Consider the following 14,582-nt stretch of genomic DNA (forward strand, 5'->3'; position numbering starts at 1 on the left):
CATGCCCTGTCTCCCTCACCGGGGCCACAGCCTGGGTCTCAGTGCTTCGCTCTTCCTGAGCACTCCCCTCTTCCAGAGGTGGTTGGCGCCCAGCCCCACTACCACCCTCTGTCAGGCCTAGCAACTGCCATGGGTGCTTGGCCTCAGAGCCCAGCTCTGACCTCATCCCCATCTCTCAACTCTGGTCCCGAGGCTCTAAGGGAAGGAAGACATGGAGGCCGCGACCCGCAATCCCTGTGGAGGAACAAAGTGTGGGGCCGTGGCTGTGACAATGGGCAGCCCAATCAGGTGGCTGGGGGCGTGGGGCATAACAGGGTGGCCTAGCCAAGAGGTGCTTTGTTTCAGTCTCCTTCCGGCCAGTGAGGCCACATGATGTCCCCCACCATCAAAGCTCACAGCCCTCCCAACAGTCATCCAGCTGGGGACAAGGAAAGAGTGGAGTGGGTTACAAAGAGCAAGCAGCTCTGAATGCTGAGGCCCAGAAGGACAGCAAGGCCTGAGCAGTTCCTTCTGTGGAACAAGCTCTAATGAGAACCAGGAGTCAGCACATCATCCACATAGCCCTACCTTCGTGGGGCGTGCCCCAGCAAAGGGCCATAGTAAGAATATCCTGGAAGCCCAAACAGGGACTGAGGGCACTGAAATGAATGTGTGAACCAGGCCCGCTCAAACAAAGCCGTCATCTTGATCAGCCCCCTCACTTACGGAGGGAGGGACCAAGGCCTGCATGTGACACAACTTTCTCAAGGTGGTAAAAATCTGGATTAGAATTCAGACCTCCTGACTCATGATTCAGCGCTCGTCCCCAAAGACCACAGAGGTGGGACCTCCAGAACGTTCTCGAGGTGAGGGCTGGGAGTCCTGGTAGGCGTTTCCTCACCATCCTGAATATGTTCAAACTGGGGCCTTGTTTCTTCCATGACCCTGCTCCATGCGCCTCCTCCAGACCACCACCATTTCTCTGATGACTCCAGACAGAAGCCTTAAGGAAGCAATTCATGTCTGTACATCCCTCATTCACTTCACCTCCTCTTTTTGACTCCCACCCCAACATAGATACTTCTGACCCTATTCTGTTTTTCTCCCCCAACAATTCCTTGCCTGCTTTTATTGACTTTTATGCTGTTTAATTCCCTTGCCTAATTTTTAAGATTTATCCATTTATTTAAGAGAGAGAGAGAGAGAGAGGAGGGACAGAGAATCCCAAGCAGACTCCTCGCTGAGTGCAGTGCCTGACACGGGGCTCCATCCCAGGACCCGGAGATCATGACCTGAGCTGAAACCAAGAATCAGACCCTTCACCCACTGAGCCACCCAGGCACCCCTCCCTTGCCTAATTTTAAAGGGCTTTCCCTCTATTATTCCATGTAGATACTATAAGAAGATAAAGTAGTTGTTCTGTGTTACCCAAAGTTCATCTTCAGGCCAAGACCTCACCCTGCCGTCAAAGTGGGTGTGGTAGGCAGAATAATGCCTCCCCCAGAGGTATCCGTGTCATAATTCCCCGAGCTGGGAACATGTTAGGTTACATAGCAAAGAGGAATTAAGATTCCAAGTGGAATTAAATCGCTAATCGGTTGACCTTAAAATAAGGGGAGTATGATGGGTTATCCAGACGGGCCCAGTGAAATCACAAGGTCCATAAAAGTGGAAGGGGGGCAGAAGAGGAGGTCGGAGTGATGCCATGTGAGAAGGACTCAGTCTGCTGTCGCTGGCTTTGAAGATGGAAGGGGCCTGAGCAAAGAAACGCAGGCAGCTTCTAGATGCTGGGAAAGGCAAGAAAACAGATACTCCCGTGGAGCCCCCAAAGAGGACCACTGCCCTGAAGACATGGTATTTTAGCGCAGTGAGACCCAGATAGACTCTCGCTTTCTAGAACTGTAAAATTTGTGTTGTTTTAATCCACTAAGTTTATGGCAATTTGTTACAGCAGCGATAGAAAGCTAACACCGTAGGTCAAACTGTGCTTCGGTGGGCTCACCCTTCTTCTTGCCCCCACACTAGACACCTGCCTGTCCCCCACATCTTTTGATTCTTCCCTCAAAGCCCTTGCTAGTTTGTTCTTGCTAGTCCTTGGCCCTGCGGTACCTTCTAACCCTTCCCTTGTATGTGGGTGGGTACCTGCCCCAGCGCACGTCCATGGCTAGTGTCTAAGGCTGCTCTTAGAACCCAGAGTTCAGGGGTATAAAGCCACTGCCTCTTCTGCCTCTTCCCAGGACCCTCATACTAAGTGTGTCTTTCTCGAGGAACACTTAAGATGATGAACTGTAATCTTCTGTTTACACATGTGTCTCCCACACAGGCTTCAAGTTCCTCCCAAGCCAGCGAGGCGAATCCTCCCACTCCGCCTAGCACCTGGCGCCTAGCACAGTGCCAGGTGCTTAGGTAGAGAAGGTGCTTAGGAAATGCTACAGGAAAAATAAATGACTCCTAACCCCTAGATGCCAAGGTACAACCAATGACCTGCCAGACCAATCCAAGGAAACACAGCAAAGAAAGTCCCTCTCACCCTCTTAAATGTCTCCACCATGGAGCAGACCCCTTCTTTGCCTCTATGGAAAGCTCGTTCTGTTTCTCTTCAGAAAACAGTGTCTCCTCTGTGGCCATACACGTGACACAGAAGGGTTGAGCAAAGGGGAGATTGTTGTTAGACTCTGAGTAGAGTTAAACCAATGATCTGAAAAATGAATTGAATCATGATCAGTTCAATTATGGTGCTTCGCAAAAGCGCTCTATCTCAGAGCGACCTGAGGCAAAGTCAGCTGCAATCAGACCAGAAGGGGCTGGAGGACAGGCAGGAGGCCGCAAGAGCTGGTTACCTCCCATCTCCTGCCTTCCCCCCCCCCCCCCCCCCCCCCCCCCCCTTCACATATCCCCATTTACCTTTCCAAAACAGTGGCTCATGCCACTTTCTCACTGGTCTCCCAGTCCAAATTCAGCAGACCACAGCATATGGGCTCCGATCCCTTTCCAACATTCTTCACTTCCCAAATCCCATTAAGCACCACCACGCTGAACTACTTCCAGTTTCCCAGCTTTGCCCTGTCGTGTCCCACCCCTAGGCCATCGCTTAAATCAGGAAATCCATACAACTGGACTGTTCTCCCCACCTGTCCTGATCCCCAACCAGTAAAAATTCTCCCCTTCCCCATGTCAAATGCCACCTCTTTCAGGAAGCTTTTTCTAATCTCCTTCCTAAGGAACTCATCACTCCTCAGTTCATCTGCAGGAATTTGGACTCTATTAGTTCTTACTATAAAGGCTTGCCTGTCTTGCACCTCAGTATGGCAGTTATGAATCTCATCCTCAGATATAGGAGCATACATGAAATAACACATTTCCTTAATTGTAATAAACTACTTTCATTTCTCCTTCCCTCATCCTCCTCTGCTGGAATGTTTAAATGCTTTAAACATGGTACTACAAGCATGGTGGAAGGCCCTCCAGGGATAGTGAATGTCAGCACTAACCTGTTGGAGTGGTTCCTCAGGTCCGGGGCCCTTGATTATTCCCTGCCACATCTGGGACTTGGGACTGCCTCTTGCCGTGTAAATCAGAGCCATTCTTTCCCATTACGTGGAAGGGGAAACAGCCCTGGCTGTCCCAGAACCCCAGACTTTTCTCTCCTATCAGAAGGGGTCTCCACTCTCCATTTCCTGCCCTCCAAACAGTGCCCCTTCCCTCAAGCTCCGCCCTCTTCCTTGTTCTTCTAGATTTTTATAGCCCAATAACTCAAAAGTTTAACCACTAGCAACAAAGAAGCTAGCACTTTCCTAGAAGGACGAAAGCATTTAATCTTCAAACCCTCCCCGGAGGAAAGGAGAACTTTCCATTCCATCTTTCCAGCACCACTAGAAAGGGAAGAAAACCCAAAACAGTTAAATTTCCGAGTCACTCAAGGCAGTGGCCTTCACACAGTAGGCGCTCAAGTAAGATTTTCTGAATGCAATAGCTTCTCATCTCAACATCTTTGCCTCGATGTTTTTCGCTAGGAAGGAACCCCGAGCCCCTACCCGATCCCTCGCTAAGGAGAACCCAACGAAAACGAAAGACTACAAGTCCCAGGCTGCCTTGCGGTCGGCGACGCGCGCCGCGAGGCCCTGCGAGGAGACGTGGCAGAGCGCGGCGCGTCCGCGCCAGACCGGAAAGCCAGGGGAGGTGGCAGTGGCGGGAGGGTCGGAGCCATGGCAGCTAAGGCGGCTGGTGGGGGACGCTGGGAGGTGGTGAAGAAGGGGCGGCGGCCCGGGGCTGGCGGCAATGGTAGAAGCGGCGGAGGGGACCGCCGGGCTCTCGGGGAGGCGAACGGTGTGTGGAAATACGACCTGACCCGTGAGTACCCACCCGGCCGGTCACCCGCGTCGCCACCCGGCCCCGGGCCTGCCCCTCCGACGAGGTAGGGAGCAGCCACCCGAGCCCCTGGGCTCTCCTGCCCATCGGCACCCCCCCGGTCAGCTGCCGCGCGTTGCCTCTTGAGCCTCACAAGAGGTAGACCGCTTTGGGAGGGAGCTGTCCTCGCCTTGCCGATGAGTAAACTGAGGCCCAGTGGAGTTAGATGCCTTTCCCGGGATCACATGTCAGAGGGGACCAGGACTGCGGTCTGCACACACGCTCTACCAGCTGTTCCCGGCCCTAGCCTGGCTTCCCTGGGCAGGTGTCTGAGAGCTGGGGAGAGGCATCCTTCATTGTACACGGTGCCGCCTCCTTGAGTAACCCAGCAGTGTTGCGGGGTGGGGACGGACCGTCGGGAGGCCTCAATCTCGACACCTACCGAGCATTGTAAGTGGTGCCTGTCTCCCCAAAGTCTCCTGGAGGAGTGGAGAAAGCTTGCCACTTGTTGATTAGAGAGTTGTCACACTGGAACCCAGATGGAAAAGGTCTGACCTCCCGGACTGGCAGCCACTCACCAAGGAAGCCAGCCCTCTGTATCCGATTCCTCCACTAGTTCCCACATACTCTGGTTTATCTAATAAAGAAATGCCTTATCTCTGTGAAAGAGCCTGTGAACTCAAGAGCTGCCATGACTGAAAGCAGGAGGGCCTCCCACCCTGCTCCTTAAGCATGACAGCAAGAAGGGGTTTTGATTCAGGTTCCTCGCTGAAGATGAATTAGGTGACAATGTGGGGGAAGGGACCACTGTTCCTGTGAGGCCCTCATGACTCAGGGGCCCTCATGACCTTTTGTCTGCCTGTCATTACCCCAGCTCCAATCCAGACGACCAGCACCCTTTACGAGCGGGGCTTTGAGAGAATCCTGAAGCGGCAGAATAAGGAGCAAGTTCCACCCCCTGCTGTGGAGCCTAAGAAACCAGCGAACAAGAAGCAGACTAAGAAGGTGGCAGCCGTCACCAACCAAAACCAGAAGCAGGGTCGCTTCCGCAGCCTGGAAGAGGCACTGAAAGCTGTGAGTGTACCTAGACTTGAGGTGGGGAGATGACAGGGACGTGAGGTGTAGAGAAGATGAAAGGAGCAGGAAGGGGGGAAGGCCACTGAGGGACCCGTGGAATTTGGGACATTATTGATTGGGAGGAGGTGTTCAGGAAAGGGCAGACACCCCAAGGGATAGAATGTTTGCATTTAAGATAGGTGAAGAAATAAGTTTATAGGGAAACCTAGATGAGTGCAAGGAGAGCCTTGAAGACTCAGGGATATCGGGGAGGGGGTAGAGAAACAGCTGTGGCTCCTCGCCCCGTGGAAGCAGCGATCTTCCATTTTCCATCTGGTCCCCTCGAACATGTGACGGGCTTAAGAGTATTGGGCCTTGAGATCAGCAGTCCCAGCTGTGCTGTTTTCTAAATATCAGATGCAGCGATATTGTGGCATTCCACATCCTTAACATTTAAAAAGCAGGAATCCTTTGTTCTTCTACCTTCACTTACTTTAACCATTTTCCCACCTCTGTCCTGTTTACCTCTACTCCCTCAACTCACCACGGGGGGGCCCTGTGTCCCTGGCAGCTGGACATAGCAGCTCTGCAGAAGGAACTGGACAAGAGCCAGAGCGTGTTCTCTGGGAACCCATCCGTGTGGTTAAAGGACCTGGCCAGCTATCTCAACTACAAGCTCCAAGCGCCTCTAACTGAACCCACACTAAGCCAGCATACTCACGGTTAGTTCTTCCAACTCCCTAAAATTAGATAAGTTCAAGAAATTCTAGAAAGGCTGTGTGTAAGCACATTAGTCAGTGACAGAGCCCAGTGCCCCCCACTGTCTTGATGTATGTGCGTGATTCAAGCTGTTCTCAAGTCATCACGGCTGTGAGAGTGGGCCTCATGGGGCTAGGGAGGCTGCCAGCCTCGTGCAGGGACCTCTGCGTGCATTCGCCGTTCTTGGGGAGTGCAGCAGGGCCCTCAGAGCCGGCAGAGGCTCCTGGTCCTAGCACTCAGGTGGAGGCCTTTCGGCCCCAGATTATCCCTACAGTCTGGTAAGCCGGGAGCTGCGTGGGATCATCCGAGGGCTGCTGGCCAAGGCAGCGGGGTCTCTGGAGCTCTTTTTTGACCACTGTTTGTTTACGATGCTGCAAGAGCTGGATAAGACACCAGGTGAGAGGGGACCCCTTGTGAGGGATAGCCCCACCCCATATTGGGAACCTTCTACTCCCTTTTTCCTACTTCCAGATTGGCTGGGTGGTTCTGTTTCCAGCAAAGAAATGTGCTAATCTCAATACTCTTTTGGAAAGAGAGGAAGAAGTTAGGAGTCACTGGCCCTGGGTTCTGGGCTCACAGCTGCTGGAAGGGAGATTTCAGGATTGGGGTACCAAGTAATGTATGTAGGTCTGAGAACACCTTTCTCTCCAGGGGAGTCACTACATGGTTACCGCATCTGTATCCAGGCCGTTCTGCAAGACAAGCCCAAGATTGCCACCATGAACCTGGGCAAGGTGAGCTCAGGTGGTGGTGGGGACATCAGGGGAGCTAGGACCAGGGAGGCTGGGCGAATCTACACTGTTGGACCTAACTAAGGGATAATGGAAGATGCTGGAAGACCAGTAACAACAGCTAACACTGCTAGTATTTGCTCTGGGTATGCTTTATCTATATATGAGGTAGGTACTGCTGTTATTCCTGTTTTATAGATGAGAAGATTGGGCCACAGAGAGGTTCAGTAACTTTCCTAGTTAGCGAACTAGTAAGTGGCAAGGATGGGTGAAGGCCAGAGCCTGGTGCCAGAGTGCACACTCTGAATCACTACCCTGTGCTACTCCAGTGCTGCGCTGCTCCGTGGCCTGGCCCTTCTCTCCCTGCCTGGCCTTGGGGGTGCTCCTGGTGCTTTGCCCTATTGCAGCTTGCCTTTCCCACTGGTCTCCCCAGTTCCTGGAACTGCTGAGGTCTCATCAGAGCCGACCAGCAAAATGTCTGACCATCATGTGGGCCCTGGGTCAAGCAGGTTTTACCAACCTCACTGAAGGACTGAAAGGTAACAAAGAAGTGGGGAAGAGAGAGGGATGGTCTTGGAGGCAGGAAGCCCCTCTTTAACCTCCCCAGTGGGTCCAGGCGTGAGGCTTCCTCCCTGACCTTTGTCTCCTCAGTGTGGCTAGGGATCATGCTGCCTGTGCTGGGCATCAAGTCTCTGTCTCCCTTCGCCATCGCATACCTGGATCGGCTGCTCCTGTGAGTAATTGGGCCGGGGGTCAGGGGCGGGGGTGGTGTCAGCCAGGAAGGCCCATGGTGTCCAAAGTAACTGTTTGAGCAAAATGGGGTGCTGTGATCCTGGTGTCCATAGATGTGAGGAAAACCAGGACCAGCTCCTCCCAATCAGAACGTGATGGTGAGGAAGGAAAGGGAGGAAACCATGGAGGAGTAGGGCGTGAGGCTGAGTTCATGCCCATTTCCCTAGCTGGGATCATGGCCTGCCTGGTAGTCTCCAGCAAGTCTGTTTCTTCCTTTCCCCCTTAGGATGCACCCCAACCTCACCAAGGGCTTTGGCATGATTGGCCCCAAGGACTTCTTCCCACTTCTGGATTTTGCCTACATGCCCAACAACTCCCTGACACCCAGGTAGGACTGCCCTGGGGCACACCTGCTGTGAAGGATCCCAGCAGTGGGTCAGGAGCAGGCAGAATATTTCCTGTCCCTTCTCCTCCAACCACCCTAAATCTGAGATTCTCAAGTTCAAGCAATCAGTGCAAGTTCAAGCAATCGGTGAACCCCCTAAAATTGTATGGACCCTCAAGTGTGATTGGCATATGGGCATTTTCCTGGGGAGAAGATCCATGACTTCCAACAGATTTTCCAAGGAGTCTCTGAGTCTGAAAAGACTCCGAGCCATTATAAGGCCCTTAGCGACACTCCTCCCTCAGGCAGGCAAAGGGGCACATCACGTAGCTCCATTTAGAGCCTGTGTCTGGCTCTCCTCCCCACCCCCACCCCCAGCCTGCAGGAACAGCTGTGTCAGCTCTACCCCCGACTGAAGGTGCTGGCATTTGGGGCGAAGCCGGAATCCACCCTGCATACGTACTTCCCCTCCTTCCTGTCCAGAGCCACCCCTAGCTGCCCTCCTGAGATGAAGAAAGAGGTGAGGAAGTAACAGGAGGCCGCCACAGAGCTTCCTACCTGCTGCCAGGGGCCCTGCCTTCGCAGAACCTGTTTCCTGGGCCTCCCCTTAGCTCACTCCTGACAGCCACCTGTCCCACTCACTCGTGTGCCCCCCTCACAAGGACAGAGCTGAAAGGATGCGCAATCAGGTGTGGCTGGTCCCTTGTGGCCTGCCTCTTGTCGACAAGTGATCTTCAAGCTCAAGCTCTAGCTTGGGAGCCACAGCCTCTCCCTTGTGGATGCTCAGAGATTTCTGGGGTCTTGGCATGATTTCCCCATCCTTTGGGGCGGGTGTGTTGCATGGGCGGCACTCTCCCCCTCCAGCAGCCCCAGGCCCCAGCAGTCTCTCCTGTCCCCTGTGCAGCTCCTGAGCAGCCTGACTGAGTGCCTGACGGTGGACCCCCTCAGCGCCAGTGTCTGGAGGCAGCTGTACCCCAAGCACTTGTCACAGTCCAGGCAGGTGGGGTTGGGGGGCTGCCCACCTCTGATCCATACAGAGAAGCCTTAATCTGTGCTTCCCAGCCTGTCCCTGGCCTAGAAGCAGAAGGGGAACATTTGTCACTGTCTTCCGGGTTTGTGCCTCTCAAATTGGGAACATGGCTGGGGTGGCCTCTAGTAAGCTGCTCACTGTGGGAGGGAAGTGAAGGAGCCAGAGCCTAATGGGGGACTGGAGGATGGGAGGGGCTGAGTGGGCCCCCTGATTGGAAGGGGTTGTGCTTTCCCCATAGCCTGCTGCTGGAGCACCTGCTCAGGTCCTGGGAGCAGATTCCCAAGAAGGTGAGGAGCTGGGAGGACATGGCAGGCTGAGCCTCGTCTGGGTTCTGGGTTCGTACCCCTCAACCACCGCCCTCCCTTTGCCGAGAAGGCACTGTATTCGTGTATTTGGCATGGACAGCAAAGCAGGATGGGGGCTCAGAGTTCCCTTACAGACTAAATGTTATCCTCTCAACCCAGACTTTCTTACCCTACAGACGCAGAAGTCTTTGCGAGAAACCATCCAGTCCTTCAAGCTTACCAACCAGGAGTTGCTAAGGAAGGGCAGCTGCAGCAGTCAGGACGCCGCCGCCTGCGACATGGCCTGCAAGGTGCCGGCACCCAGCCCTCCCCGAGCCGCACGCTCGCTGACACCACCCTCAGTGCCCCCACGAGCCCCCACCACCACCTCTGCGGTCATGGGAGGGCTTGATCCTCTTCCTTTGGAGGCAAGATCACCCGCTCCCTCTGACCACCGCTCCCTGCCGCCTCTCTCGCAGGGCCTGTTGCAGCAGGCACAGGGCTACCGGCTGCACTGGACACAGCCACTCCTGTTGGTCCTGATCTTTCTCATCGGTTTCCTGTGCCATGACTTCCGGTCGCACAGCTCTTTCCAGGGTGAGCAAGAATTGGCAGGCAGGGGCGGTAGTGTGAGGGTGAGGCCCAGAGCCAGGTGCAGCACCCACTGGCCCTATCACATAGCTTTGCCCTGATGCTACAGAAGACAGGCTTTTCTGCCCACAACTTCAGATTGCACTGTTGGCTTTGCCGTGCAGAAGTGTCCGTGTATTCATGGTCCTGTTCAAGTGCTGTCTTCTTTTTAACCCCTGAGGAAATTGAGGGTCAGATTTAGCAATTAGCTTAAGGTCACAGCTGGTAAGTAGACGGGCGGACCCTCTCACCCCAGGCTTCCTGCCACCTACCTGACTGCCTCCCTCCTGTTCCCCGGGCCCAGCAGGAGAAATGGGCTCGGCGCCCCAGGCCTGCGTCCCTCCCTCTGAGTGAGCCCCGGCGCGGCCTGGAGCCCCTGAGTCCTCCATCCATCACGAGCCCTGCTCTGGGGCCTGTCGTGTCTGTCTCCCCACTCCCTTGCCCCCCCTCGCCCCCCAGCTCACCAGAGGCCCCCTTTACGCAGCCTCCCTTTCTGGCCGGTGGCTTCGATCATCTGGGCTCTTGCCTGCTGGCCAGCAGTTGTGTGCGGGGGTCTCCTCCTACAGCCTGCGGGGCTACAGGTGAGCTCCTGGGGAGGGGAGAAAGGTGGGAGGGACAGGGCCTGGCGTTCGGGGTGGTGACGGCATCAGTGGGCGATGACGGCAGTTTTCCCTTCCCAAGGCCTCCCTTCCCCCCCCCCGCCCCCGCAGCCGTTCTTGGGGAGCCGAGCCATCTGAGGAAACTCAGCCTTCCTTTCTCCCCCCATCCTCTCCCACAGCTGGCTAGAGGAGACATTGCCGGCCTGGGGCTCCCACCTGCTGGCTGTGGTGAGGCCCGGTTTGCAGCTGGCCTGGGCCCACACCAGTGCCACTGTCAGTGTTCTTTCTGCCCACTGTGCCTCCCACCTTGCCTGGTTTGGTGACAGCCTCACCAGCCTCTTCCAGAGGGTAAGCCAGAGACAGGGAGGTCAGGGAAGGGCTGGTCTCCCCAGGGGCTGGAAGGTGCATCCCCACATGGAGCGGGTCCTTGGGGCCAGGATGCTTTCTCCCGGCGCTCTAACCCCTCCAGTCTCTGTGCTCCAACTTCAGATCCAGCTCCCCGCTACCCTGGTGCAGCTGCTGCAGTCTCTGAGGGAGCTGCTCGTGCTTCTTTACCAGAATGTACTGCTGCCATGGTGGCACATACTACTGGAGGCCCTGGCCCGGGCCCAGGAGCACTGCCACGAGGCGTGCAGGTGAGAGAGACCCTCATCTCGAGCTCCAGCAGGAGCCCCAGAGCCCCATGCCCTCTCCCCAGGGACGAGGCTCTCGTTCGGTCTCTCACCGTGCCCCACCCCACCCCTCGCACATCTCTTGGCCACTCTGGGATGCAGGTTATAGGTCTGAGCTGCGACCCTGTGACTCAACACAGTGCTGCTTCCCCACTCCCACACGTGTTCTGCTTTCCTCCCAGAGGTGAAGTGACCTGGGACTGCGTGAAGACACAGCTCAGTGAGGCTGCCCGCGGGGTCTGGCTCCGCCTACAGGACATCACCATGGCTTTCTTGGACTGGGCACTTGCCACGATCTCCCAGCACTAGGTCCTGCCCGCCTCGCCCCCGGTGCTGTCTGGGGCAGGCCGTCTGAGACTGCCGGCAGGTGGAGGACAGAGAGGCAGTTCTGCAGAGGCCGCTTTTTTACTTGGTGCCCGAGTTCTGTCTCCTAGGGACTGGCCGGTGGCCTTGGCCCCAGTTCCTCCCTCTTCGGTGGGGACTGAGCCCAGAGATCTCTCAGCCTCCTACCCATGATCTCACTGAACGTTTGCCTGGCCCTGTTGCATGTAGCTCCCAACCTCTGTCCTTGGGCTGCTGACCTCTGTCGCCCCCTCTCGTCTCCTGCTCTCCACTTCCTTCCGTCTCATTCCCAAAGCCCCAGACAGCTAGCTCGTCTCCAGAACGGTGGGATTCCACTGAGGGAAAACTGCATTCTTCTGATGAAGGATTCCTGCTCCTAGACTCTAGCCCCAGTGGAACAAGGAAAGAGGCCTCCGGAAGAATGTCGCACCACAGTGGGCAACAGCAGCTTCACCTCAGCCCACAGCCTGGGCCTGCCTGTCACTGGACGTGAGGGCTGGGCAGAAGGGTCTCTCCCCTCCGGACGCCCAACTTCCGTCTCTTGAGGCCTCTCACTGCCCCCTCTGTCATGGTCCTACTTTACTCGCCACTCCCTTCAGGCCTGGGGGACTCTGCCTCAGGGTCCAGCTGTTCCCCGTTGCCCAGCCCTACACCATCTGTCTGGAGAGCAAAGCCCAAGTAGTTGTGTGCCTCGGGCGCAGTGAACCTTCCAGCAGCCTGTTGAGACAGGAGTCAGCATATGGCTCCTCGGTACACCTACTAGGTGGAATAAAGGACACAGATTTGATCTCCAGCTTTCCTCTCCGCATCCTCATATAGGAATTCCCGTAGTTGTGAACAGGACAACAAAATACTGGGCACGCACATGTTCTCCTTTGGCCCCCTGCCTCCTGCGGGTTGTAGCCACTGGCTGCAGTTGAGCTTCCGGCAGGGAAAGCTCACACCCATCATTCTGAACTTTGCCCTATTGAGGATTCCAGACACTTCTTTTGCTCCCCTAATCATATTGTCTCACTTGTCACTGTGATTCATGTCCCAAGATTTGCCTCGATAGCTTGAGTGTTTTAAGCTGGGAAAAGCGGGGAGAGTCTCCCAGGAGAATTCTTGGTCTGTGATCAGTGGGGTCTTCTTCCTTGCCAAGACCTTAACTTATTAATTGGTTTTATAAGGCAAGAGTGAAAGTTAGGACTCCAAGAGACACATGAATCAAGGGTCTATCACCGAAGTCCCTTTTTGTGTTTGACTTGAGACTCTGAGAGCTGAACAGGCTTTCAGGTCTCACCTCAAGTTTCTTTCCTTGAATGTTTCAAATCTAAGCAGTACTGGAGGTACCCTGCCCACTCCAGCTCCCACAGGCTGGTTCCCGCTTCCATCCTGCCTGCAAGGACAACACGATGATAAACAGCTACCACTTTCCCATTAGCTTGTCACCCTGAGACTCTGCCTCAACTTCTCAGTGGGGAGATGATAAAGTAGCAAGTGTAGGAAAATCTTGACACAATGTGAGGTCATGAGTACAATAGCGCCTAACATTTGTATCCCCTTTCCTTGTTAGGACAGAACTATGTTACCTCTCGAGAGTTAAGCGGCCCACATTGGGCAGAGCCCTGCTCCCCTAGTGGCAGGTAACCATGACCACTTTTCCCCGGCGGGGGGGGGGGGGGGGGTGGAATTCTCACCTGGCAACTAAGGTCTAGGCAGGACTGCCCAAGGGTCCCAAGACCTCGTTTCTTCCTCCCCGATCAGAAACAAACAGGTTCAGTTCTTAAGAATAGTGAGTCCTTATAACTGGCCTGTATTCAAGGCAAATTGAAGAAAGGGCTGGTGTGAACCTGGGTTGACAACAGCACAGGACAAGTAAAATGATGACCCTGTCCTGATGACATTGAATCACCAAGGCTGCTGGACTGCTACAATCCAGCAACTCCAAGAATGTCGCCTGAAGTGTGCACTGGTCTCCAGTGTGCGTACTGGGTTTACCTTGGTGGGTTCGTTCAATTTCTGACCTGGAATCCTGGGGTTCAACATTTAATCAACTTTGGCTAGCTGGGGTCTCCACAGACTCTCACGGGGACACTGACACCTTCATTGGCTTTATTTGATAAACACAGTTGTTTGACCCGATACTGGAATTGTCCAGAATTTTTCCTGGGTCAGTGAAGTAGTCCCAACCCTGCACCTGCTGCCCATTAAAACTAAACCGGACACCCAGATATTTCACATTTTGCAGACCTGTCAATGCACAAGAATCCGAGTGGAGCCATTGTGGACTAGGAGAGCAGACTCGTGCTGAGAGGTGGGCTCTCCCACTATGACGATTGGTGTTCTTGGAGGAACAGAAGTAACCTGACACCTCAGAGGGTCACATCTGGACATTGTAACTTTACTTTTCACAGAGCAGGCGTTGCACAGATAACATGCCAGAAAAGGGGGCTGTTTGAATATGGTTATGTCTTAACCAACTTGAGTTATTACCAACTCTTGTATGGGCCTACAAGTTTTAGCACATGACTCATTTGAAACACCTCTTTCCAAAAGTCTTGAAGCACGTATCTGGATTTGAACCCAGTCTACAGCTCCAGCTTTACAGCCGGGCAGCCTGATGGGTGGTCTGCTTACTGGGAACAAATAGCATTGCTAGACTCAGCTGCAGGATTGCCAGTCCATTCTCAAATGCCATCACCCTTGGGGTGGAGGGTTTCCCACGGAGACGGGCATGCCTGCCCTGCCCTATTCCAGAAGGACCCAGTTGACAATTACACAGAAATTTCAAAGGTAGTCTGCCCTGAGCATTTTAGTCTTCTCTCTCCTAAAGGACATTGGGTTTAAGTGAACACTTAGACTGATCGGTCCTTTTCTACATACTCTTCACGGTTCTGCTCTCTAAAGGGCTTGTGGGGACGAAGGCTCCGCTTTTCCCTCTGGGGTATTCCATTTTACTGGGCAGTTTCATTGCCCCAAACTTGAAGTATAAGAAGAAATTTGGGGACGGGGTGGGGGGAGCTTCCATCATTCAGGGTATGATTGAATACTTGTT

The 14,582-nt window shown here is 54.5% G+C and overlaps 1 protein-coding gene across 2 annotated transcripts; it reads left to right on the plus strand.

Annotated features, from left to right (window-relative positions):
• Positions 1-4,132: 4,132 nt before the first annotated feature.
• TMEM214 (transmembrane protein 214) lies at positions 4,133-12,338 on the plus strand. Of its 2 annotated transcripts, none has more exons than XM_025867892.2 (17): positions 4,133-4,329; positions 5,201-5,400; positions 5,954-6,104; positions 6,403-6,537; positions 6,793-6,875; positions 7,306-7,411; positions 7,524-7,605; positions 7,891-7,992; positions 8,368-8,509; positions 8,894-8,989; positions 9,258-9,306; positions 9,484-9,614; positions 9,783-9,900; positions 10,418-10,514; positions 10,712-10,880; positions 11,022-11,167; positions 11,386-12,338. In XM_025867892.2, the coding sequence occupies exons 1-17, from the start codon at positions 4,185-4,187 to the stop codon at positions 11,510-11,512; spliced, it is 2,079 nt and encodes a 692-aa protein (XP_025723677.1). In that variant the 5' UTR covers positions 4,133-4,184; the 3' UTR covers positions 11,513-12,338. The 2 variants fall into 2 exon arrangements, with proteins under 2 accessions (XP_025723677.1, XP_025723678.1); XM_025867893.2 differs by having other exon boundaries at positions 8,894-8,985; positions 9,501-9,614.
• The last annotated feature ends 2,244 nt before the right edge of the window (positions 12,339-14,582 follow it).

The sequence above is a fragment of the Callorhinus ursinus genome, unplaced genomic scaffold, assembly GCF_003265705.2.
Source record: "Callorhinus ursinus isolate GAN/ISIS: 27379988/994484 unplaced genomic scaffold, GSC_fseal_2.0 scaffold10, whole genome shotgun sequence".
NCBI classification, from domain to species: Eukaryota; Metazoa; Chordata; class Mammalia; order Carnivora; family Otariidae; genus Callorhinus; species Callorhinus ursinus.

Bases quoted from the DNA above. Each gene is read 5' to 3' on its own strand.
- TMEM214 (XM_025867892.2), top strand. From the start codon at position 4,185: ATGGCAGCTAAGGCGGCTGGTGGGGGACGCTGGGAGGTGGTGAAGAAG. The intron at 4,330-5,200 runs GTGAGTACCCAC...TCATTACCCCAG, and splicing joins GTGGAAATACGACCTGACCC to CTCCAATCCAGACGACCAGC. The intron at 11,168-11,385 runs GTGAGAGAGACC...CTTTCCTCCCAG, and splicing joins CACTGCCACGAGGCGTGCAG to AGGTGAAGTGACCTGGGACT.